Here is a 23,918-nt window from a genome sequence, read left to right on the forward strand (position 1 = left end):
AAATTTGTTTCAATGTGCAAAGCCCTTTTATGCTCATGTGATCACATACGAAAGCAACTTTTTGGGACCATGCAGACATTCTATCTCGCACATGCCTGAGGAATGGTCCGCTCATGGTCCCAAAACATTGCTTTTCCATAAGATTCACAAGATGACCATATGGCGGAGGAAGAGTCCACGTGTGCTCCTGAAAAGGCTGCTTTTCAATGTGTTCATAAAAGATGACCACATGCCTCAGGAAGGATCTCTGTGTAGTCCTGAAATGTTGCTTTTCGATGCAATCATACGAGAATAAAGAGCTTTTCACTGTGAAACAAGCTTGTTGGTGTGCTGACGAAATCTTATTATAACATATAGACAGATCACTTGTTATGACCTATCAAATTGTTGTGATTGTGTCAGGTGACGTATTCCATGTTCTAACAAACTGTTTTATATGGATAGTATCATCTACTGATACAGTCACCTGTTCTAACAATAGCTGTTTTATAACAGAGACGTTTTCTGACAGTGCCCTCTTCTGAAATACTGCCATGCTATAACACTTCCACCAGGCTGAGGAATAAATTTCTGATATAATAGTAAGAATAAACAATAAATGAATGAGAAAACAGCACAGATTTTGTGCTCACGTACATGAAAGGTTTGCATATTCTTTCTGAGCAGTGAGATAAAGCTTTCCATGCAGATATGTTTGCATTCAACTATCTCACACTGTTACATTCCTTCCTGTTCACTGTTATCACTAAATGTCACAGCGATCAGCAACACTGCTAATCTTGCCCCACTAACAGAGAGATGTGTTCGTGCTATTGTTGTGTGTAAATACTTTCCTGGGAATATAATGGCTGGCTTTTCAACTCTGAAAAGTTTTCCATCTACAAAGTGATTTTCGTTATCATGGTAACCACAGTGTATAAAACATTTTGAAAGGAATCTAAAGACATTCTGAAGTATTTAAGATATACATTCGAATGCGGTGAGCTCAATGTAAACTTATAAAGTAAACGGAATATATAGTGATAAGTTGAGGTTGCATATTAAAACATCAGAACCAGAGAAAAGTCAGCTAACGTTATATAAAAATCTCTCAAACTCCTCTATTGGTGCTTTAATGTACAATGTAGTCACAACTCATGATATATTAATGCGTTGGTCAATGGAAAAAATGCTCCTTACACTTGTGGTCAATGGGAAGAACCCCTAGCAATCTCTGGAGGAACCCTAGTTGAGAAACCCTGCCCTATATGGTCCAATGCATGTCTAAATGATGAATTGAGCTATCTACTCTGGAGTAGGACCAGTACTTTTCCCCATCCTTGCTGAACGCAAAGATCTACACAATGTTTCCCAATCACAATATTGGGGAATGAAGCAGTGATCCTGACTGAAGGACATCAGAGGTAACATAAATTACACAGGGATTGTTGGTTTTAAAGAAAACCTGTCATTGAAAAAAAAGCTGGTTCTAAGCAGAGCTACACCAGATTTTGCACTCGTTTTAGTAAATAACACCCATAGTCTTACAGTCAGAAAGAGAGGACCAGTAAAGTACTACCAATGTTCACTATTACTAAGCAGGGGGTACAACCCACATATAATAAAATGATCAATGCATATTAATATACATATAAATGTTATACCTATAAAAAGGCTTTACAACAGTCACATGCACTAACATGATTATTTATAGTCAATTTGCATTCACATATACAGTATATCTAAAAATATATATATAAATCCTCTAAGAAATGAATGTAACACTAGTAACTACTGTGTACACAGTTTACCTTACACATTTGTCACTTCATTTGAATATCTATCTACCATGTGTGGCATGTATGTTTCCTTTTAACACTTGATTGCATTTAGCTATGCAGATGTTGCAATGGTAATTCTATATTAATCCAATAGAGAAATGCATCCCTTGATAACTCTGATCTTCCTCTGTATACAGCTTCCTACAATAGCCAAGGATGCCCAACTATATATGACAAAGTCGGATCCCAGTGGCTGGAGAATTCTGACATGGCCACTGATTCTTGAAGTAGAAACACCCTTAGAGGGGAAGATCAGGTGATCATGGACTCTCCATTCTCACACCGCTAAAGGCTGTCAGTCCTACCCCACAACCAGTACTTAGGGCATAGACACCCCCCACATTATTTCATCACTCATTCCCTGCTGTTGTTTAGGCCTGATACAGGTGTGACCTACATTATGCTGAATCTATATTCATAGCAATAATGGTATTCATTTATATTTCCTATTATATTATATGTACCTCTATTGGCAAGCACGCATTGTGGCACTGCACTGTAAGAGTAGAGCTTATCTCAGGTTTTTTTTTACTTTATATTGCCAGTTTTTGTTGATACAATGTCTACTGGTGCTGTATAATATTGTATGAAAACTCAATAAAACAGAAATTATTAAAACAAATATATGCCTCCATTCCATGTGCTAGCCAATACTGCCTTGCAGCAAACTGCACAGAGATCTGATTTTTTCTTTGCTATAAACTACAAAGTGCCCTGCTTTTACTCCATATGCACACTATGTACAGCTTCATGACACAATCTGACAGTAATAAATCCCTCTTGGCACTACGCCAGCAGGTACTGTGCAACATTTATGTCACGTATCATATAAATAGTATAAAGCTACTATATTAAATGTGTGATAATTATCAGCCCTTGCTCTAGTTCATAGACTAATACATTGTGCAGTGAATAAGTGTACTGCCCTTGCACAGTGTTCTCTGCAAAATTCAATTACATCCCCATTTAAGGATATCTTTGGTACTGAATTGTTTACATCAAGCTAAATCCTACAGCCCAAATATTTTAAGCATGTTATACCATCCTATAACGTCTGCACAGGACGCTGGTGTATACAATTGCCTGTAACAGCTGAGTTGTGTGAGAATATCTCTTTAATAAAGAACAGTTCATAAAGAATTCAGTGAAAATTTAAGAAAAAATGTTTTTTTTTTTTCCTGGGATTTTGAGAGTACGTTGAATTACCTGAAGTTTTCTCCATTGTGATGACTGCTAACGGCTTTGTGAATGACTTCTTATTATTCATCATTACTAGTATCATGCTGCTGTCAAGCGATGTACAGGCTTCATCAGGAGGAATGCACTGAAAGACAAGCATAAAAGGTCAGGTCGGGATGCGCCAAGCATCTTTACAAGCTTCAAAGACAGTCAGACTGACCTGGTACATTATGTGAGGCTGTCAGAGTATGCACTGTTAGTGAGAACCACTTGTATCCAAAGTGGCCACATATCATCCATAATTAAAAAAAGTTAACATATCATATATCACCTAGCCCAAAACAACCAGTCAGAAGCATTGTTACATTTCAGGGATGAATAATTAATGGTTGACATCTCTCATTTTTTTCTGTTTTTTGTTCTACCCTTATTTTTAATATATATATGGATTAAAATGTTTTATTCTGTTAGGTCCTAGACTAAAAAACAGATGGATCCATGTGGGTAATTTACTTGGTAATTTACATTTTTTAAAAAATGCATGAATAACTAAATGTGAGCTTAAAGGCTAACCCTACCTATTTTACATCCCTATTTAAGGTGTAACATGTTGCAAATGTACCCCCCGCCATGAAAAAGTGTAGGGGTTCTTCTCCCTGGCAGCTGCTTCTCCTTTTGAAATGTGGTTATGCGGGGCTTTGACTACACAGCCACATCGTTCATCCACAGAGATGTGTGAATGTATGAACTACAATGTACTACATTGGCATACAGACTTGTATTTCCCAATGGAACACAAACATTGCGATCACTTGTAGTCCATTGACATGTGGTTGTGCGGGGCTTTGATTACAGAGCCACATCGTTCATCCACAGAGATGTGTGAATGAATGAACTGCAATGTACTACATTGGCATACAGACTTGTATGTCCCAATGGAACACAAACATGGTGATCACTCACAGTCCATTGACATGTGGTTGTGCGGGGCTTTGATTACACAGCCACATCGTTCATCCACAGAAATGTGTGAATGAATGAACTGCAATGTACTACATTGGCATACAGACTTGTATTTCCCAATGGAACACAAACATTGCGATCACTTGTAGTCCATTGACATGTGGTTGTGCGGGGCTTTGATTACAGAGCCACATTGTTCATCCACAGAGATGTGTGAATGAATGAACTACAATGTACTACACTGGCATACAGACTTGTATTTCCCAATGGAACGCAAACATGGTGATCACTCGCAGTCCATTGACATGTGGTTGTGCGGGGCTTTGATTACACAGCCACATCGTTCATCCACAGAAATGTGTGAATGAATGAACTGCAATGTACTACATTGGCATACAGACTTGTATTTCCCAATGGAACACAAACATTGCGATCACTTGTAGTCCATTGACAAGTGGTTGTGCGGGGCTTTGATTACAGAGCCACATTGTTCATCCACAGAGATGTGTGAATGAATGAACTACAATGTACTACACTGGCATACAGACTTGTATTTCCCAATGGAACGCAAACATGGTGATCACTCGCAGTCCATTGACATGTGGTTGTGCGGGGCTTTGATTACACAGCCACACCGTTTATCCACAGAGATGTGTGAATGAATGAACTGCAATGTACTACATTGGCATACAGACTTGTATTTCCCAATGGAACACAAACATGGTGATCTCTCGTAGTCCATTGACACTTCCTCCAGCTCTCTAAGTTAAATTCCATACCACAGTATGGGCAGGGAGCTGGAAGAAGAGTCTGCAGGAGCCTGGCATTGCACTCACAATCCACTTTGATGCTTCAATGCTTTGAAGACTGATTTACAAAAAAATTGTAAATATTAATTTTTCCTGCAAATATATGTGTATTTATTATTATTTTGTATATGCTGGACTTTGCCTTTAAAGTGTAACCTGTAATATATATTTACACCTGGAAAAGCCTTACAGCCTTGTTGAAGTAGTAAGGAAAATAGAGAGTAGCGTTAGAGGGAATAAATATGACGGGAACATATACTGTACATTATATTTCAGGTAGAATAAAAAGTTGTGATGAAATTCTTGAATATTTTGATTCACAGAAAATATTATATATAATGATAATGTGTACTTACTGTACTTAGTCACAGCCTGTGTTCTAGAACCCTTAGGCCGGCCATAGATTCCAAGATTCGATCCATCTATGGGAAGACCTGTTGTACCTAAGTCAATCTGTCAATCAACTTGGATACAACAAGCCTGTCAGATTTTTTATATGCGATTACTGCCGGTGGCTATAGCAGTAATCGTTGTTTCCTGCCGACCAGGAAGACTCCCTGCCGGCAGAACACAATAGCACTGTGGGAAGGATTCCCCCATCAACACTGACTGTGTTGATGGGGTAAGCGAGTGATTTTTTTTTCCTTCCTTCCATGATGAGTCACATAATCTATGGCCTGCTTGACTCTTGAGGCAGAGGGTACACACAGGCATGATACCAATCATCTGATCCAGACATTTTCACCCAGATATGATTGTCCATGACAGACCTCCATCAGATGGAACACGTGATCAAACGGGTTTGTAATCCTGTCTGAACAGATACTGTTCCCTTGCTTAAGCCAGCACATGTCTCCTGCTTCCAGTTTCCCACCCTTACCCTCTCTATTGTCACAATCTTATAGTTTATGGAAGGCTCTGCAGAAAGCTTGACCTTAGAATGGCCAGTTCACACATGCACAAATGACCACACTCTCAAGTTTAAGAACAGAATAAGCACAGTATTAAGTCCTAACCCCTCTTCCTTAAAGAAATGAAACAAAACACACCTCTGAACACAAGTAACTCGGTACATAATTGTCAGCGCGTGTACTTCAGTTTAGCAGCATGAACCTCCACTTGAGATAAATGCATTCAGAGTTGCTGTGGTTTTCCACACTGCCCTCAAACACAATCTGATTTTCTTACTATTATCACACAGCAAGTGCTCATTTCAGGAATGCAGTGAACGCTCACAGCCTGGGTTACACTAAAAATTAAGGCTAAGTGCCATGTCAAGAGGCAAGCAGCTAGGATGTGCAATTACCCCTAATAACACATACTCCAAAAAATACAGAAATACATTTAGCACTTAGGATATCAGAGCTTATTTAAACCCGAATGCTATAATGTAATAGAATACAGAGCACTAATCCGTAGATGTGGAGGATGTATTTTCATCTGGTGATGCTGCCAGTAACACACTTCCTATCCTAAAGTGCCAATGTTTAAGCCCCTTTCACCGGTGGGTCCGATGAGATCCACCTGTCAGATTTTCAGGTGGACCTGATTGGATGGTCTAATCAGCCTATAGATAGGCAAGTGGAAACCAACTTGCGTCTGTTTATACCTACCTTTCCCCGAGTCCAATCAGGTCTGCTAAAAAAAAATGAAAGGGGATTCGCCCACCTCCATTTAGGGGGATTGGAATGGAGAGTGTTGTGTGTAAACAGACAGCAGAGTCTGTTAACTCTTGGCCACCCACAGAGTAGAGTGAACTCTGTCCATGGCTGCTCTGCATAAACTGAGCAGACATGGATGTGTCATCAGCCCACTCTGCTTGATCAGCAGGGGATCTATGAGCTGATCCCCTGCTGATCGGGGCGGAGTCCATCCATCTGAAAGGGGCCTTAGTCATTTGACTGTATCAGAATTGTCACCCTAGGATACTCTCCTAATTTGGACCACAAACACTTCCCTTCTTCTCATCTCCATAGCTGGGATGGCATATAACATCTGGATTTCTGGGAGGATCAACAGATATTTTTCTGTACTTAGCCTATAAAAAGAAAACAAATGCAGCCACCACATCTATGGACTGGTAAGCTATAATATATCACATATCTGTGCTTTTATTTAGATATACTTTAAAGCTAAACCCCAGGGAAAGTAAAATTATTCCCTTGCAGTGGGGCTGCCCCACATTGCATGGATTTCATGCTCCTTTAAGTCTTGGAGAATAAGAAAAGCAGTTTTACTTATCCAATCCTTGCAGGCTCCCTCTGCACTGCAAGACTAGCCCCTGCAGCCTCTTGTCCCCAATGGTCCAGCAGTCACAGGTCCTCTGATGTCATCAACTCTGACTGTTGATGTCATCAACACTAAGGAATAGTCCACCACTGGAGCATAGGGGAATGATTGGGTAATTAAAACTGCTTTTCCTGTCCCCTGACTTAAACAAGCATTTACCAAATTAACTTGTTTCTGTATTATTCTCAAGTGTTAAAACACAAACTGAACATTTTTTTTTCAAATAAATAGTCTTAGCATGGTTTTAAAGGTTTTTGTTTAACTGGATAAACACGTCAATGAATTACAGAATATGATAAGCTCAAACATTAGTTTTAAAACATGACCCTACTTGATATTGTAGTTTCAAGAACAGAATTAATAAAATTGTAAAATAATATTTGTCTATAAATGTATGTATTTGTGTATCATAGGATATACTGTGCCCAATGTTAAAAAAAATCACAGCAGCTCTATCACACAGCCACTACACTGCTGCTTGTTCAATTATAATAGTAAATGAACAGTAAGCTTAGAGAGGGAGTTGTACCTCCCACCACAGGAATGCCCATAAATTTGGCTTCAAACTGTGGTGAAGATACAGCCAGTATTAACATAGATGCTTTTAATCCGCAATGGCCACTGCACAGAACATGGCCACATCTGATATGCACTCGGTCCCATGGGGAATTAAATAAAACGATACAGCTTCCACCAAGTGTAAGTAGACAACATAGATGGTGCTTCTCAGGAGAAACAAAGGAACAATATACTCATATACATAAGCCACATAAATTATCTCACATGACAATATCATTGTCATCATATTGTAAAAAGGATCATTGTATGAATTTACGGTGTTGTTAATGACCTATAAGCTTCTTGTTATATTTTTTAACTGCTCTCTACTTTGGTTCAAAAATAAGAGGCAAAGGTAGCTATTAAAATATTTCTTAAATTGCTTAAAAGCTAATTTGTCTTCAGAGTGGAGGAAGTTGGCTGCATGGTCAGGTTTTTGTACTAATTACTCATTGATCTTGGATTGGATCCATACAAAAGAAAGCGACTTATTCTACTTAATTACCTCCAAAAACAAATGGCATAACAAATCTAAAATCTCACCTTGGGTAGGTTATCCATCTCTCCATCTTTATTTGTGCATAAGGTCAATTCACAATGCAGGAAGAGCAGAGAAGTGTTAAACATAGACTTAAACATGAAGCTGAACCGTTTCTTTTCTGTTTGCTCTTGGGACTTTGGGTAGTTTAGTTTCTTTACATTGTAGAATTTGACAGAATCATCTTTAGGACAGATGTTCTCTATGATTGTATATTCACTTAGCATATCAGAATTGGAGGAAGTAGAAACAAAACAAGTCTGGATCATGAAGCTCAGATCTTTCTCTGCTTTGGTTAAGGAGACCTTGAAAATTGAAAGAAGAAAAAATGTTGGGGATGTCATACTTTAAAAGAGGATTCTGCTGTGGAATCCCCTGGCAATATAATATTTGTACTTATCAATAAATATCATACACTCAAACATTTCTCATAGAATAACTATTTTAGAGGGAGTAAAAAAATCTTTTTGTGGCGTGTGAAGCAAGAGACACATAATTTTTCATTCATGCCCAATGAAATTTATTTTGTTTGTTTTTTTTTTGTTCTTCTACACTATTCATAATTTTATGCAGAGGCATTTACATTGTAAAGCATGTGTTGAAAACTGTGTTTAAGCATCTACTCAGCTATTTTGATATGCAAATTGTTTCTAAAAATATGTTGAACCACATCACTAATTAACTAATAAAAGGGTCAGTGCACCCAAATGTGATATTTGTATTTTTCCTAGAGGCAGGATAACTGAGTCTGCTCCTGTCTTCCTTTATGTCTCAGATGCTTCAACAGAAAAATCTCTCTATTATAATTGCTGTCCACCTAGAAGTTTGGGGTGTTCTCACATCTGTTTGCTTCAATAACTTCTCTGGCCTTCTCCATAACATAAAATCATGTTTAAACATCCAGTAGGGGATGGCCATGGCAGGTGTGCAGTACCAGGAACCCAAGTTTAGATATTGTACCAACAGTCCCTGAGAGAGCTAAGAAATTGTCAGATGGTTTAACTGTCTAGCATGTCACTTTGAAATACACCACCACTTTTCAGCCACGTTTTGCAGATATTCAGCTAGTATAGAAGAAATAAATAACTTTCCCTCCCCTGCTTAGTCAAATGTATAGCTCAGCAAGTGGTACGCTCATGATTCCTGATAATTATAAAGCTTTACTTCTTACCAACATTACAAAAGTAAGACATTTAACATTTTGCTGCACACCTAGCTTAGCTAAATAGATTTATAAACACATTTCAATTGGGCTTTATAGCAATTCTGCTGGAATTTATAGCTGGATCAGAGTGTTATAGAACACAATGACATTCTGTAGTAGTTTTTTTACATTCATATTGCTGTTGAGGGGTGATCAGCAGGAACAAATCAGTGTTTTACATCCTCTGTTAAAAGGGTATATAAGGCAAACATATTTTTTTTTAGTTTTGGCTAGAGGGGGGAGAGGTTAGACCCTGTGTCAAGTTTTTATTGCGGTCCGTGTCCCTGCTGGGGAGATTCAACCCATTTTTTCTTAGTGACTACTGCCAGCAAGACAGAAAACAAAGAGAAACCCAAACTTTTAAAGTTGTCATCAGAACAAGAGTTGAGAGTAAACCATCCAAAGGAGATACCTGTCCCACCAGTGACAACACTCAAAGATGGGAATGCCACTCAATTTGTGGAGACTCCCTTTTATGCCTCAGAGACAGGAAGCAAAAGGAATCCTCCCCAGTGGGAGCAGAAAGCAAAAAAAAACAAACAAAACACAGATAAAGGTTTTTAACCCTTACTTATTTTATCCAAAACTAAAAAAAAGTTTTGCCTATATATACACTGATATATATCTATATCTATCTATCTATCTATATATATATATATACACACACGTACACGTTAAATTAGAAAAATGCAATTATTAAATTATTAAAAATTAAATTAGTAGAATGCTCTAGGCAGCCAGTTCTATACCATCCCGTGTTTAAAAACTGCAGATAATGCATAAAACTGGCCACAATCGTGAATTCAGCACTGTGTTATAAATGAAGAAGAAATGGGTTGAACCCTAGTTATTTCATCTAATAAGTTAAATGCTGCATATCAAAGAGCTAGTTTTGGAATGTTGCTAGGCTTCCCATTCTGTTTATGTATAACCTATACACTCCCTACATTTGAACTTTTCTTTGTTATGATGGAGATCTCAATACATACTTATGCAACCACATTTGAACATTGACATTTACTCTGTAAAGTATTGCTATTATAGCACAAAAAATCTAAATATTTTAACCCCTAATGCTATCTATAACAATGGTTGATTAACAGGCAAAAGATGAACATATATAACAACATTAAAGGCACTTGTGCATCTCTCCATAGTACAGTCATGGTTTTAATAAACATAATCTTAGTCATTAACAATTTTGTATAAAATTACAAACATGTTTAAGGGCTAGTTCACACCAGATGCAGTTCAGTGCACTTTTTTTCTGTATCAAAAATGTATGCACAGTGTTTTCCATGTATTCCAATGGCCCTGGTTCACACTAGTGCAGTCAGTTCCAGTCAGTTTCCGGTGAAGAAAAAAAAAGTAGAACATACTGCATTTTTTCTGCACAGAACTGTACTGGCACATAGCAAACTGCACCAAAACTGTGCTGGAACTGCATGTGGTGTGAACTGTAAGCAAAAACGTATCCAGAATGCATCCGAAGTGCATTTTTGTAGTGTGAAGTGGCCCTTAAAGTGACACTCAGTCATTATAAGTGTATGTGCCTCTGCATTAGCAGCTTTCTGGGTTACCCATAAAATAACAGCTTACCTCCACATACACCTGCCCATTTTCAGCCACTGAGAAATAGTTCTGAGATGGTGTAAGGAACAGATCCGTTTTATAAAGCTCCATGTTAAATGTAACATTGTTTATTGCTGCGTCAGGATGAGCAAAGATAAGATCAAAGGGGGACCCAGTATCCTGTGGCATTGTACAGTTAAACTAAAAAGACAAGAAAAGAATATTAGCTACTAGAAGTAGACTGGACGTTTTTCAGTTTCCAGTTGTATTTATTAATTTCTGGATTGCAAAGACACCCTAAAGTACATAATCAGTAGAGTAAACCATATTTCAGGATGCAGCTCCATTTCATTCTTGTATATTTCTAGAAGTCAACTGCCAGCTAACTGTATTTTACCATAAACGGAGGACCTTTTAGGGACTAAACTCATATTAATGTATTATGTAGTTAGGATATGGTGCATAGATGATACAGTATATAGGTTTGACTGGAGTGGTTGCATAATCCATCAAACCTGCAAATTGAGCAAAATTCGCCTTTCCCTGATATTAGATCAGCTTGACTGATTTATTACAGGTATTCCTGGAAGAAAGCGGAGAAATATTCACTAGTGCTCTTCTGAATAGCTATAAAGCTATACATCCAGCACTTTTCAAACATTATCAAGTATAACACAGGTAACACAGTCCTGACATCGCCAGCACTGAACGTATGTAATGGCAAGGTGCTGGGGTGTGCTGGAAGGTCTATTGATGCTGGCTACTTGGGGATCAATTGTCACTGGGTCTGATCTATTGTTGCAGGAGGTCTATCATTTCTGGGGAGGTCTATTGTTGCTGGTGGGAGGTCTTATGCTACTGGGGGGGGTAAATTGTTGTTGGGAGGGATCTACTAGGGAGGTCTATTTTTACTGGATGGTCCATTGATTGCTGCTGGCTGCAGGGGGATCTATTTTACTGCTTTGCTCATTATCATTACCAAATTACTTAGCACCACAAAATGATACTTGGTTCTGTGGGGGGTGGAGCTAAAGGACAGTGCTCAGAGGTGGAGACAAGGGGTGAATCAGAAGAGAGTACGTGCACCTATTTTCTGACAAAAAAAAGCCCTAACTGTTCTTTTTAAAAAGATGCTGTCATGAGAGAAACATACAGGCTGCCATCACTGACATTTCCTTCTAAAAATGTCTGGCATATGTGCCGATCTAACAGCTTTGATAATTCCATCCAATGACCTATGAGACGCATGCAGATAAATATTTCTGATAATTTTCTGACATGTCTCATCTGCATACGTGTTCCACATCAGAAAGCATGGAAGCCAGTAAGTTAGAATAAGTGGCAGTTAACCATCATTTTATTTAGCAGCCCACATATTATTCCAATGACAGATTTAATACAAAACGATCGTGCTGCTTCTTGTGTTCATACTAAAGTGTATCTTAAGCCTAAACTATCCTTATTTATCCTGCTGATCATTGTCACCCCCAACAGAAAGTGATGGGAAATCCAACATTTTACAGTTGCCACACAAACTGGAATAAAGGGAATATAGTTTAAAGGGCAACTGTCTAAAAGGGTTTTACAGTACCTGATTAATTTATGTACAGCCGGGGCATGGCCTGTCCTGTCTGTCTGCAGTCTGTCACATATGCACCTGTAGGCTTGTGGTCTTTGGCTAAGGCTGGTCATGCATGGCATGTGTGGGCTAGTGTTTGTTAATTTTTTAGTGTGCATTGGCATGCGCCCCTGATGGAGGGCATGCTCATTAGCTTGGAGGGTGTTTAAACACCTTCCTATATAGTGGCTGGTACATAATACTTTTATCAGGTACCTTGTGCATTGAGATTGCTGTTGTTCTCGTTATTCAGATTTCCTAAATCTGTTCTCATCTGCTGTCCCTGCCCCTTGCTATTATTCACCTTGCCTACCACCTTACTCGGCCTATGCTTGGACCCAAACTACTCTCCTGCCTGGTACCTGCTTCAACCTCTGCTTGGACCACAACTACTTTCTTGTCTGCCACCTGCCTCTATCTGTGTCTGGACATTGACTATTCTTTTGCCTGCCCTGACCTCTGTGTGGACAACAACCTGCAGCACCAACCTGCCCTGTCTCCTCACTATAGTTACCTTGCAATCCCTTGGTCGCGAAATCAAAGGCTGTGCCCTGTTGTCAACTTGCAGCAAAGAACCCCACTAGGGTCCACCACTCCTTGCAGGGTGCTCTGAGGAAGAATAAGCAGTCACTTAGACCTTGCGTCTTGGGGGAACCTATATCTCCTGCCAGGGATGTCACTTGTAGCAGGGGAATTTCTCCTTACCTGCTGTTGTATCTGTAGTATCTAGGCAGCAGGACTTTAACAAAAAAATCTCTCCAAAGGCACCCAAATTTTAAAAAAACCTTATGGGAGTTTAATCATTATATACTCTATACATAATTGTAAACTAACTGGAGACTACTGATTTATTGCAACAGTCTGTTGGTGACCAATGAATTTGCGAGGATGTAGAAAACACCAATGGTATGTCAAATGTTGTTAGTCCCCCAATTTACACAATGATTTTTCTGTCAGAAAGTCGATTAACACTCCTTGCCATAAAATCAAGGTAGCTGTAGAAAGACCTCTTCTATTCGAGACTTCAAATTAATTTGTTAATCATGTTATCTACCTTGCTGCATATCTGAAATTCAGAATAAAAAATACCACAGGCATTTTTTTCTGTACTGGCATCACTTCAGTGATGATCATTTCAGGTCATAGAGAACCTTTCTTACCACAGTAGGAAAAACTGTGAACAGTGCCAATGCACACATCATTTGCTGCTCCTATGGATTCGCAGTACTGGGTTGTATGGTAAGTGCAACAAAACAGAATAATTCTTTCATATAATTTACACATTTTCATGCATCCCATATCCATCATATCAAAATAAATCAAATTAATTTTCAAAATGATGGCTTATTTTTTTGTATATCACACATGAGAATTTAGTATTAAAAATGACACTCATTTTAAGTCTGTCCCTTAAAGAATGGAGAGTGGAGCACAACAAAGCCCAAATAAACAATTAAATACATTGAGAAGTGGGTATTTCTCAATATATGCTGAATAAAGATATATATTTTAATCTGTATTTTCCATTCCAATGGAATGCTATTTTCGTTTAGTACACAGCACACAGTAACATCCCTTCATGCCAAAGCAGAAGCCAATGTTTTTAACAAAGCTAAAGTAGACAACCCTTTTCAAAAACACCAATGAAGTATTGGTTTCACATATACGACTATTTTTACATGACACCATGGAGAGAGGAGTTTCTATCAATAATGGCAACAGTTTAATATCCTCTTTTTAATGTCATTAGATAATAAATACAAATTATCATAGAACTAATAGCAATATATTGCCCGCTCAGATTGATGCTGCTATTCACAGACATACATTTCTGATATTCTGAGGCACATATACTGTTATCTGTACCCCACGATGAAAAACAGTGAAGAATTAAAGGACATGGACCTGGGCAGGTATATGGAATACAGTAGTAGCAGGGATGATAATGGTTGCATCCTAGACCAGGCATAACTCTTGGGGACCCAAAAAAACACCTGGCTTCTTTAATATACTATGATGTGAATGTGCAAAAAATTTGGCTGGCCAGGCCACACACATTCTTCATCTCAGTCTTGTGAGTGGCAGCTATGTCTAATAAGAGGGTCTAATAAAAACATTCAAAAGGGGAATAGCTAAAATAGCTTTTTGGAAAGTCAGGTCCTTCTGTCTTCCTGAAAAACACATACCACCACAATTTCAGGACGCTTCAAGTATGGAAGACCTATTTCAGTTTCCTCTGTGTCTCCTGGAAACCCGCTATCGCCAGATTCCAAATCCTCGTAATCGCTAGGCCAGCCACTTCCCTCAGTGGGTGGTGATAGCTGTATAACAATCTGGAACATCACAGGAAAAGCTGTCAGTGTGACTGCTTTCACAAAAATAAAAGCATACAATTTTTTTTGGACTAAAAGATTGTAGTTAACTGATTGCTTTTCCATTTAGCATGCTCATTTTAAATTGGGGTAACTCCACAGAAACAAACAAAACACCTAAATGGCCAACAGGCAAGGTCATAGGAAAAACAGATTGTTTGGGAGCATGTGGAAACTATGAAACCAGCAAGAGAAAAGGAACATGTGTTTTTTATACATTCGGATTGAGCTCTGGGGAGGAAGCTGCCCTATCGTGTGAACAATACTTATGTCAAGAGAAGGATTTGGATTTTATTTCAGGCTCAAATATAGAGATTGCAGGAGATTTGTTTTATAGACCAATGAATGGGCAGTATAGAAAATTTGGCCTAGATGAAGCTCATTACAAAACCATGTCTAGCAAAATTTCTTACTAAGCTAAGTGATAAAGCTATAAATCTTGAGTGATGCTGTCCCATCCGTGGCTCGTGAGACATATGTAACTCTCAGCTATTTTTCAGTTTCTCTGACATCTTCCATGCAGGATGTAAATACCCATATGACTGAACAACTTCTATATGGATGAAGCCAAACTTCAGCCGCTTAAAGAAAAATTCAAGGTATGGATATTTTATACATAATTACATTGGTCCAGCTTGGATAAATGTAACTATGCATATACCACATCTGACTGATCCCCCTGGATGTTGCATGATGTCGCTACCCTGCCTCTCCATCTCTTCCAATCAGAGAACACTTTGAATTCATTCAGTATATGCAAAACATTCGCTGAATGATGTTCATGCTGAGAGGCCAACCTCCTGTGTTTAGCATGCAGAAGGGCAGCTGCTCGGCATGGGATCTGGAAGCTAGTGGAGATCACTGGAGTAGAGGTGCCTACTGCAGTGATTACCAGATTCAAGGGAGATCGTCCAGGTAAGGTATATACATAGTTACATTGGTCCAAGATGGACCAATGTAACTATGTAAAAAATATCCATACCTGGAATTCTTCTTTAATATGTCACTGTAGTATAGTTCAAGAGAACCTGTAATATTAATTAAGGCAGATGTCGCCTGTTTTAGAGATTAGCTGGTTAATATGGAAGACTATGACATGGTGAAGATGTAGGTCTTATGATCTAATACTATAGCTCATATACTGGATTTACCTAACAACTCCTTTTGACTTTCAAGCCAAAATGTTGTGCCAAAATGTATTTTGGGGGTTTCTAAACCAAAATACTATACTAGTAGCCAAATCTTGCACCAGAACACTGCCAAACCGGAAATTTGGGGATATTAAGGCACTGCTTTATTATGAAGTAGCATTCTTAAATAATTAGAATATTGGAAGTTAACTTTGGTAGCCAAAAGCTTTAACTTTTAGGGCAGGTGATATTCTAAATTGCTTGTCATTGTACCCTACAGAATATGTCTTTACTATGATTATTATCTTTCAAATGTTTACAATGTGTGGTCGCTCCAAATTTAAGGATGGATTTACACTTTGGCTGAGTGTTACTACAAGAACGTGATCATACCTTATGTTTCAGGTTAACATGGATTGTGGCAAAGCAGCTTAGGTTCTAATTGACTTGCAGCTTTTTTCAACATTACGCACCACCACAATGCACTCGCATATGCCTTGTGTTGCTTTAAAAAGCATGTGTGGTGCTTTGACTCTATTCAAAAAGAAAAGCACATCACAGTACTGTATAACGTGTGTTATTGTGCATTGCAGTAACTTTTTACTAAGCATTACCACATTGTACAGATGTGAATCAGGCCTAAAGAAAATGAAACCACCTGAATTACAGCTAAATATGGTTGAGTAAGCCCACCTTTTAAAATTAATGTCAGTCCATGAGCTATAACTAAAAAAAACAAACTATTCTTAAGTGATATCAACAACCATTTATGGTCCTTAAATCTCATAACAGAAATGGTAGAAAAAAGAAACAGGTGTGGTCTAGCTGCATGCTAGGCAGGGATTGGAGAAGATGATGATGAGGTCTAAAGATCTTGAGCATATGCTGGGTAATATACATAATGAAAAAAATGTTTTCAGCCAGGGAAAGGAAAGGTAAAAACAACAGGAAAGATCCTTTGAAGGCATGAAAATACAAATTCAACACGAGGTAAAAAGAGAAAGGAGGACAAGTTTGAACCCAAGAAAGAAAGAAGATCTGGGCAAACCAAAATAAGCATATAGTTCTACACTGCCTAGGAAATTGCTAATCATAATTGCATCATCAGCAAAGTTTTGATGCTAAATTTCTGTTAAAATGCCTCAGACAGAACTAACAACCCATCAATCTACTTACAGTATTATAGTAAACAATACTCGAGCCATCAATGGTGTGCTGTGTTCCACATCCCTCCAGGGAAGACTCTAAGATAAAATGAGTGTCATTTTCCTGTGCTCTGCATACTGGATCGAGTAGAGAAAGCTCTGTCCCTATGTATCCATTGGCCTTAAAAAGGATGCAACAAGTCAACAGCTAAGGCCAAAAACCATGATTAGAAGCAGAATGCATTATCGTTTATACTAAATAAACATATTAATCCCAAAGGCACTGAGACACATTTTATGGATTTTTTTAGCATACCAATACTGATATCAAGCACATCAATTTCACATTGAATTAAGTAAAGGTAACAAAAGGTTCCATTCACAAAGCTAACACAAGATTTTCTTTTTTTATATTTAAAAAAATAATTTTTCGACAGGCTTTGTATTTGTGTTGATGATCTTCTTTGAGGTTTGAGGATCTTCTAAGGTTATTCAGAATTCTTTGACAGGTTCACTTGGCCTGCAGTTGATCAGATTTTGCATTTCTTTGGACTTGTATAGGGATGCAAAACCCATCTGACACAAAAGCTTGTCAAGCAAGGCCCTAACAGTCTGATGAGATTTCAAAATGTATTCACCTAGCTGAAAGATAAGATCATTATAACTGTATTACAAATCTGGGCTAAAGTACATATTATGGGATTGAATGTTAGTTTCATTTAGCAAATCTCAAACATCAGGAAGCTGACTGCTAGTGGGCAAATGGCTTATCCAGGCTATGGACAATCACATGGGGGGGAGGCAGTCAGGATGAATGACTTTCATCACCAACAGGGGAACCAGTCCCTGATAAGAATACTTGTAAGTGAAATAGCCAGCCCTGACCTCTCCATTTTAAAATGTTGGTCCAGACTGCTTTTATCCAGTGTCTTATCTATTTTCTAAATCACTGACCTGGAACAAGTAGGCAGATCAGGAACTCTGCTTTCACTGTTTCCTTTTCTTAGGTTAGTGACTCAAAAAGTACTAAGGCTAAAGACAGCCAGGCACCTGGTATTTTCATAAGAAGGCCAGCTGACTTTCTGTGTACGTATACCACTTAAGCACACTTCAATCATATTCTGCTTAGGCTATGATGACTGATATAGTAAAACAAATGGTTTCAATCAACTGAAAAGCAAATATTAACAGCAAGTAAAATATTTCATGTTGCCCTAATGGTAGGGATATATTCTCACATACTGTATACATTTAAAAGATAGCCAAAATATTCTTAATTGAGTTAATCTATTTTTTATTTGGTCCTTTGATCCTTTGTGCATTTGTAACACCCAACGCTGTCCATTACTGTCTAAAGCACTCCTCTCCATTTGCTTGACAGTCAAATATCTCAATTTGGATGCAGTTACTCCCATTTACGCAAGTCATTAAAGGAAAAAAAGCATCACACGTGTCACACAATATTCCTTTAAATGCAAAACACCTCAATTAAATGATGGTATTTATACAGAAGTCAATCAAATTGTATGTCAAAGTTACACACCTGTAGGTTTTCTTTTTGTATGGCTGCCATCATCTTAGTATCATCGCATTTAACAGACAAGGCAACATTAATGTTCCCTTGTGCCTCCTCTGGTTCTTTCAGTGTGTCCCCCATGTCCACATCTTCTATACCCCTGTGCCGAAAATCTTCTGATGTGGGATTAAACGCTCCCATTCCTTCTGAATCACTTAAACTCAGAAAGTCTAACCATCCTGGGGGAATATCTGACTTGTCATCATCGTTCATCTCTACTAAATAAAATTAAAAAAAAAAAATTAAAAACAGCCCATAACAATAAATCACATATTGATTTTGAAAATTTCTAACTAATCCATTGCGTATATTATTTAATTGCAGTCATAAACAAAGCTATAAATAATTATGTCTAGGACTGTTTTGTAGTTATAAAGAATCATTCACTCTGTGTTAATTGCAGCCATTCCACTTACAAATAATTACACAGACTATACTGGTTAAAATGTATTTCTAGCCAAACCCTTTTTTTAAATTTTAAATAGAATAGAAATTGTTAGAACAAAAAGTAAATGATGAGCAATTTTTCTAGCAGGGACACAATAGCAATAAAACTATTTTTCATTGATAGGGTAGGGAAAAGCTAGAACCTAAGTGGGCTTGAAATGAAACAAAGAGAAATCTGCTGAATTGGACAAAGGCAGAAAATAAAAATAAAAATCGAGCTTCTTCATACTTAATCCAGAACACTTTTGCCCCCTTGCACAAAGGGCCATCTAGCTGCAGTGCATCCCTCCCAGCATTTTAGTGTTCCTAAGAAGGACAGATGCAACATCCAGCCTGTCAAAGTCTATGGCAGGCTACAGCTGACAGGAGTTGAACGCTGTATTGGGTGGCAGCAGCATTTAGGACTCTTTGTTTTCAGGGACAAAAGTCCAGAATGCAGATAAAGCGGCATTCTAAACATCTGTCTCTGAATGCACAGGGCCCTAAATGCTGGTACCACTTAGTACAGCATTCAGTGCTGTTCAGCCACAGCCTGTCATAAACTTTGACAAGCTGCCTGTAGAAGGGCTGGATGCTGCATCTGTCTTTATTGGGCACACTAAAATGCTGGGAGGGCAGCACTGCAGCTGGACAGCCCCGTGTGCAAGGCACATTAAGGCTGGGTTCACACTAATGCAACTGCAAAGTCACACAATTTCCAGTGCAACTTTCCTGCAACTTTACACTCTATGGCAATCAAATGACAAGAAAGTAGCATCAAAGTAGTGCATGAACCATTTTTAAAGACATTATGATCTAAGTCGCATAGATTGGAATGGGTGCCACTTAAATAAATGAGTTGAGGCTTGTCATGTGACTTTATGTGTTCAAAGTCGCATGACAAGGCATACTAGTGTGAACCAAGCCTTAACAATTAAAAAACTGTCAAAATGTCCAAGCACAAGTGACATTGGTATAGTGAATGAACTGCTTTAAAGTAGCAATGCTTAAATAATATAAGGTCATGTGTTAAGTTATTAACCTGAATTTCACTTTGCAGCAGTACAATTAGTTATATACTTTGCATGCAGAAAGGACAGTATCTAGATATAGGTTTGAATTAATGTGTTTGTATAGCTAAAACTTTTTCTTAGTTTTGGATAGAGTAGTAAGAAGTAAGTAGTAAAAAAAACCCTGCATCTGATCTTTTCCCATTACTGACTTAACACATTGTGTTCTGTGCATGGTCTCTGTGTGGAAGCAGCCATTTTGCCAGAGGCAGGGCTTTGCTTCCTTATATCGGAGTCTGCAGCAATGAGAACAGTGAGCGGCAAAGTAGTGACATAACCAAATTTCACTCCTAATCCCATGAGACTTGCAGCCAGAGACAGCAATGTCTTAGATCCCATGCTATGGGTATACAGCTAGGCTGTAGGCACTGGATTGCACAGACACCGTCACATACCAGAAAGTGCACTGCAATGTTTTAGGATTAATTCTAGGCCAAAGGTATTTTTTCCATGGTACTACGTAGCCGCAATTAATATTTCTAGATGTTCCCACAACATAGTAAATCTTTACTTTTTGAGTTCAGTTCCACTTTAAGCTTTTTTTAATAGTGTAACCTGACCTCTAAGGGATAGCTGTATGTGCTGTTATTTAGTTGTGTTTCCTGTTGGAGCGAAAAGATCGGCCTACTATCAGCCAGTTTGACTGTCATGAAGCCTGACATGACTTCTACCTAAGCTCAGAGCTGATAACCAACACCTGACTGCTAACTCACACTTGATCCTTGTTATGTATGTTATAAATGTCTGTTGTCATTGCTGAGCTCAGACCACAGATAAGGTAGTTAACGCTGTCCATATATATATAAAATTTCAGTAGGGACTGACCTAATTTCAATCCATATGTGGTAGCTCCCGCTCGACAGAAGTCAATTGTTTAATCAAGCCAATGGGCTACAACTGGTGATCAGTGTATTCCAACAGTGGAGAGTCCACACTCTCAGAATACAATGTTTCAGCTGGGAGGACTCTTCTATCCAGCTTGACTTTGTGGCATCTGTTCAAATTGTTTTTCTATTCAGCCCACTGGCTGAACAAAAAAATGATCCATCTATGGCCAGCCCTGGAGCCTAACACTTTTGAACCATATGTGGTAGCTCTCGCTTGACAGAAGTCAATTGTTTAATCAAGCCAATGGGCTACAACTGGTGATCAGTGTATTCCAACAGTGGGGAGTCCACACTCTCAGAATACAACATTTCAGGTGGAAGGACTCTTCTATCCAGCTACAGTTTGTGGCATCCATTCAAATTTTTTTTTATTCAGCCCACTGGCTGAACAAAAAAATGATCCATTTATGGCCAGCCTTGGAGCCTAAAACTTTTGCTCTGGCTGGGTGAAAATGCAAGTAAATTGTAAATAAAAACAAGCAATCTTGAAGAGAGAAAAGGCTGCACTAACAATCCAAGAGGATTACCACAAATAAAACGGCCCTTTATTTAAATAAAAAATATTTTTTCAAAAAGTTTCAAGTAGCTTTTATTATACTTTTTAAGCATAAAGCCTATAATCCTGCTTCATGAACATGATCAGATTGGGAACTAGTTCTTGGCTCCTGCACATTTAGAAATTGTGCAGTCTAAAGCTTTGTATAAATAAACTGGAAATCTATTACTGAATCATACAAAATATATATACATGCTGGATCACTAATCTGATTAGGAACCTTGAATTAAAGTTCTGTGGTAATGTAGAAACTAAATCCTTGGAGTAAAAAGCAGGAAGGCTCTTTTCTCTATTGTGCAAAGAAAATTCTGCAAAGCAAAGATATCTCAGATTTACACTGATTTTACAGTATATATATAAATTTACAGCAGCCATACAACAAGCACATTGCAGATGTTCCTGTCATGTATTACCGGTAAATTTAATTCATATTAAATTAGATTCACATGTGCAAATATTGAAATATTTAATCCCTACCTATGTCATCAAGGAGTTTAATTTGGAACTTGTTTGCCACTGATGCATGAGTGTAGAAGTTCGCCGGGTAATTTTCATCAGAAGCCCACTTGATTAAACTCTCCTGTGTTGACGGAATGCTTGTAATCACCAGTTTGCTTGTTAACAGAGATTTTTCTGTATCTTTGTCAAAGCTGACACTGTTTGGAGTCTACAGATGGAAGAACAGATAAAAAAAAGATCACATTAGAATGAGAACAGCAACAGATTTTTAAATACCCTAGCCAATATCACAAATGTAGATCAGAGATAATCTGCTGTACACAACAAAAGAAACTGCAAATAATGGGAGAACCTGTATCATGCCAGGTTGCTGTCATTGACAAAATTTTAGAGGATCATTATATACTCCTGTCTACACACAAAAGTGCACATTATACACCTAATCCCTTTAAAACCAAATACATATTATTTTCACAGGTTCCGTGGCTGATTAAGGTGGTAATTAAACTTACATTAAATTAGCCTCAGAACCTGTGTAATTAATATGTGTTCGGTTTTAAAGGGATGAGCTGGCAACCCTACACCCCACTCCACTCTACATTATGCTGTACATTATATACACTATGCTGTACATTATATACACTGTGCTGTACTATACACTCACCCCACTCCACTCTCTACAATGTGCTGTATATCATACATTACACATCACTCTACCCTGTCCACTGTTCTGCATACTGCTACACTCTGACAATGTGATGTACATTTCTTACTGAATATAACTCCACTGAGTACTCTAGGCTGTACATGATATATTTCACCCCACTCCACTCTGTACACTATGCTGTACATTATATACATCATCCCATTCATCACTCCACTCCATTCTGTATAATATATACTCTACATCACTCTGTGCACTATGCTGCATATTGCTCATTTCTGAACAATGTGGTGTATATCCCTTACGGATTACTGATCCCCTAAGTACACTGTGCTGTACATTATATGTTCTACCCCACTCCACTCTGTACACTATGCTGTATATCTTATACTTCACACTATTGCACTCTCAGCACTGTGTTGTATATGATATATTGCACACCACTCTAGTCTGTGCACGATGTTGCACACGGCTCCACCTTGTACACTGTGGTGCACATTGCTTACTGAACATCACCATTTGTTACACTTTTCTGTATATACTATAAACCATATAACTCCATACTATACACTGGTGTGTAATCCACATGGCTCCATACTATACACTGCTGTATAATCCACATGGCTCCATACTATGCACTGCTGTATAATGTGCATGGCTCCATACTATACACTGATATATAATCCACATGGCTCCATACTATACACTGCTATATAGTCCACATGGCTCCATACTATACACTGATATATAATCCACATGGCTCCATACTATACACTGCTATATAGTCCACATGGCTCCATACTATACACTGTAATATAATCCACATGGCTCCATACTATACACTGGTGTATAATCCACATGGCTCCATACTATACACTGATGTATAATCCACATGGCTCCATACTATACACTGATGTATAATCCACATGGCTTCATACTATACACTGATATATAATCCACATAGCTGCATACTATACATTAATATATATTCCACATGGCTCCATACTATACACTGCTACATAGTTCACATGGCTCCATACTATACACTGCTGTATAATGCGCATGGCTCCATACTATACACTG

At 38.2% G+C, this 23,918-nt stretch overlaps 1 protein-coding gene across 4 annotated transcripts in view; it reads right to left on the minus strand.

Moving 5' to 3' along the window:
• TGFBR3 (transforming growth factor beta receptor 3) overlaps nt 1–23,918 on the minus strand; it is a 326,559-nt gene that overhangs the window by 52,496 nt on the left and 250,145 nt on the right. For 2 of the 4 annotated variants that reach the window (XM_089668928.1, XM_089668930.1), the window contains 7 exons: nt 22,190–22,379; nt 18,741–18,991; nt 17,229–17,378; nt 14,737–14,883; nt 10,960–11,133; nt 8,162–8,461; nt 3,027–3,144 (listed from right to left, as the gene is read on the minus strand). In XM_089668928.1, the coding sequence (XP_089525054.1) occupies nt 3,027–3,144; nt 8,162–8,461; nt 10,960–11,133; nt 14,737–14,883; nt 17,229–17,378; nt 18,741–18,991; nt 22,190–22,379 (1,330 nt within the window). The remainder of the gene's footprint in view (nt 1–3,026; nt 3,145–8,161; nt 8,462–10,959; nt 11,134–14,736; nt 14,884–17,228; nt 17,379–18,740; nt 18,992–22,189; nt 22,380–23,918) is intronic. The other 2 variants (XM_089668931.1, XM_089668932.1) reach the window with 2 other exon arrangements.

The sequence above is a fragment of the Staurois parvus genome, unplaced genomic scaffold (genome assembly GCF_062004578.1).
Source record: "Staurois parvus isolate SC_StPar_1 unplaced genomic scaffold, SC_StPar_1.0 ptg000066l, whole genome shotgun sequence".
NCBI lineage: Eukaryota > Metazoa > Chordata > Amphibia > Anura > Ranidae > Staurois > Staurois parvus.